The 2,494-nt window shown below is 60.6% G+C and overlaps 1 protein-coding gene across 1 annotated transcript in view; it reads right to left on the reverse strand.

Moving 5' to 3' along the window:
- The window catches only part of LOC104162940 (acyl-coenzyme A thioesterase 11-like), a 5,749-nt gene that overhangs the window by 3,143 nt on the left and 112 nt on the right, over nt 1-2,494 (reverse strand). The window contains exons 1-2 of the mRNA XM_009701788.1: nt 2,480-2,494; nt 1,499-1,568 (exon numbers count right to left, since the gene is read on the reverse strand). The exon at nt 2,480-2,494 is cut by the window's right edge and continues 112 nt beyond it. Coding sequence (XP_009700090.1) covers nt 1,499-1,568; nt 2,480-2,494 — 85 coding nt within the window. The remainder of the gene's footprint in view (nt 1-1,498; nt 1,569-2,479) is intronic.

Raw genomic sequence — 2,494 nt, forward strand, 5'->3', positions numbered from 1 at the left:
AAACAGCCGGGCAAGGAGGAGAGCAGACAGCAAACGCTGCCCGAAGCTCCTCCGCCTTCAAATGGCTCTGTGGGAAATCCCTGCCAGGCCCCTCGCTCGGAACATTAAGCTGGACCACGGCAAGTGGGATCTGAGCCAGGAGCAGCACAAATTCCCTGACCCCTTGGAGCGATGCCCGGCTCACCCCTGAGGAGGGACAAATACCTTGCAGGGTTTGATTTAATGCTCTGGAGCAGGGCTCGGGTCTGTCCTCCCGCTCCCGAAACCCACCGGGAAAAGCCTTCCAGGCAAAGGTGCTGGGCATGGCACCTGCTGAGCCCCCTCAGTGCATGGCATCGACCCCGACGGTGCCACCCGACGGGCACCCCAGCCTCTGCCAGTGGGTTGCCGACCCACCAGCACCGCGACATCCCATGTGAGATGGAGAAAGTAGGTTTAACATTTCCTGGGGATGACGGTGAAGCTCAAGAGTGAGTGGGACTTCCCAGCACCAAACAAATCAGCCGACAGCCTGGGACCTCAACACCAGCCCTGGGTGCCCACACTGGTCTCTGTCTTCAGTGGGGAGACGTGTGTCCCCTGCATGATGCTGAGCTGCTAGGCAGCATGGATCCTATACTGCACGGCTTGCTTGGCTGGGCCAGCCTTCAGCCAGCAGGTCCCCAGGGGATGCGGAACCGCTGCCGGCACCTCTGCCATCGGGTAGATAACTCTGCATTTGTAAGTGCACCAAAACACCCACTGAGCCCCCCGAGATGGTACCCAGGGGTGAGCAGACAGGCACCCCCCTGCATGGGGCAGGTATGGGGGCTCTGAGAGATGAGGAAAGGTGAGTGGCAGCACCTGGGCTGTCCGGGGCTGGTGAGGGAGGAGACCACCTTGGGCATGTAGGACCCACGCCGGGTGGGAATGCTTATGTAGTCCCCTGCAACGTGGCAGTCCAGGGGCTGCGTGCATCGGGGTGGGCACCTCCGTGGGGGGCAGCACCCGGGGGTTGCCAGGACAAGCTTGGGAGGGGATTTTGGCCGGGCAAAGCTCAGCCTAGTGCATCTCATAAAGTGATGCTCAGGGAGGTCCCACTGCTCCCAGCACCGGGTGGGTGAGCCCCACAGCATGCCAGCCACCCACACGGCTGCTACAGAGGCACGATTTGCAAGATTTAAGTTTTCCAGAGCACTAAGTCAGAGTTGTTTCTTGAACAAAGCCGGGGAGGAGCTGGGGTTGGGGGAAATACCGGGAAGCCAACCCAGCAGGAGCTCCCCAGGCGACCAGACAGCAGATAAATCAGAGCAGACAGTCGGTCCGCAGCCCTGCGGCGGAGCTGGAGCCTCAATCCCTGGCTGCCCCCTGAGCCTGGCACTGCCACCGCATCTCCTCCCCTCCCAAACACGCTGCTCCCTGTCCCAGCTCCAGCCCCACCATCCGCGTTGCACCCAGCAGACAGGAAAAACCCATCTGCCTCCCCCGCACATGCCCGGCTGGAGAGCGGAGTATTTACCTAATGGTATGCTCAAAATAGATATCATCCATAGAAGCCGTGACGCACGGGCAGCCGGCATGTCTCTCAGCTGGAAAGGAAAACCAAACTGCATCAGCAACCTGCAGCAACACGCTGAGCGTGAGAGGGGCACGCGTGCTCCTCTGCCCCACGGCCGCTGCCTCGGCGTTGGGGACACCGGTGAAACCCCGGCTGGCATCTTTCCCTGCTCGAGCCCGCCTGCTGCCTTTGCAGGGGACGAGAGCGGGGTTTGGAGTTTCTCCACCCTGTAGCAGCGTGGGTTTGCAGATGTTTTAAGGGTTTGGAGGGTGTGTTACAACTAGGAGGCACGTTGCCCTGCTGTTTGCCTTCCCTCGATGCTTTCAGCTGCTGCGGGGATGCACAGGCAACCGATACCATCTCCCCGTACACAGCAAATATTTTAAAGGCACCCTGCCGCTCCAGCTTTCCCTTGGGACTCCGAGAACCTCAAACTGCAAAATTGCCCTGTGAACCTCATCAAACTGCAAAATTGCACCCGTTTCGCTGCCATAACCTTCCTGTGCTCGGCAACCTGCGGCGTGCTTGGTAGGGTGGCCGATCTGGCAAGCTCCAACTCTTCTCACCGAGCAGAGGAGCTCAGCCCCGTCCGGCAGAGCTCTCCGGCCGCTGCCAGGATGCCCGGGACATCGCTAGCCTGGTCTGGCCATGCCCTGCGCACCAGGCAAGGCAAAGGGCAGCGTTTTGGAAGAAGCAGGCGTCGATTTTTAGTTGTCCCCAAGCAAGCGTGCATGCTGCAGCGCACGTCTCCTCCCCCTCTTGTCCTGCTCCCGTTTGCTCTCTAATTACTCAGCAAAATGAGTCATTTTGCTGGCGTCAGCTCCGAGGGATGGCGTTGGACCGCTGGGCACTCTGCTGATGAGCCGGCTCCCGGGGACACTGCCAGGTCCCTTCCCTCCCATCCCGGCAGGACGATGGTTCCAGTGGGAGAGGATGGCTTACCGGAGAGGCAGGCAG

Source organism: Cariama cristata, unplaced genomic scaffold, assembly GCF_000690535.1.
Source record: "Cariama cristata isolate BGI_N322 unplaced genomic scaffold, ASM69053v1 scaffold34066, whole genome shotgun sequence".
Classification (NCBI taxonomy): domain Eukaryota; kingdom Metazoa; phylum Chordata; class Aves; order Cariamiformes; family Cariamidae; genus Cariama; species Cariama cristata.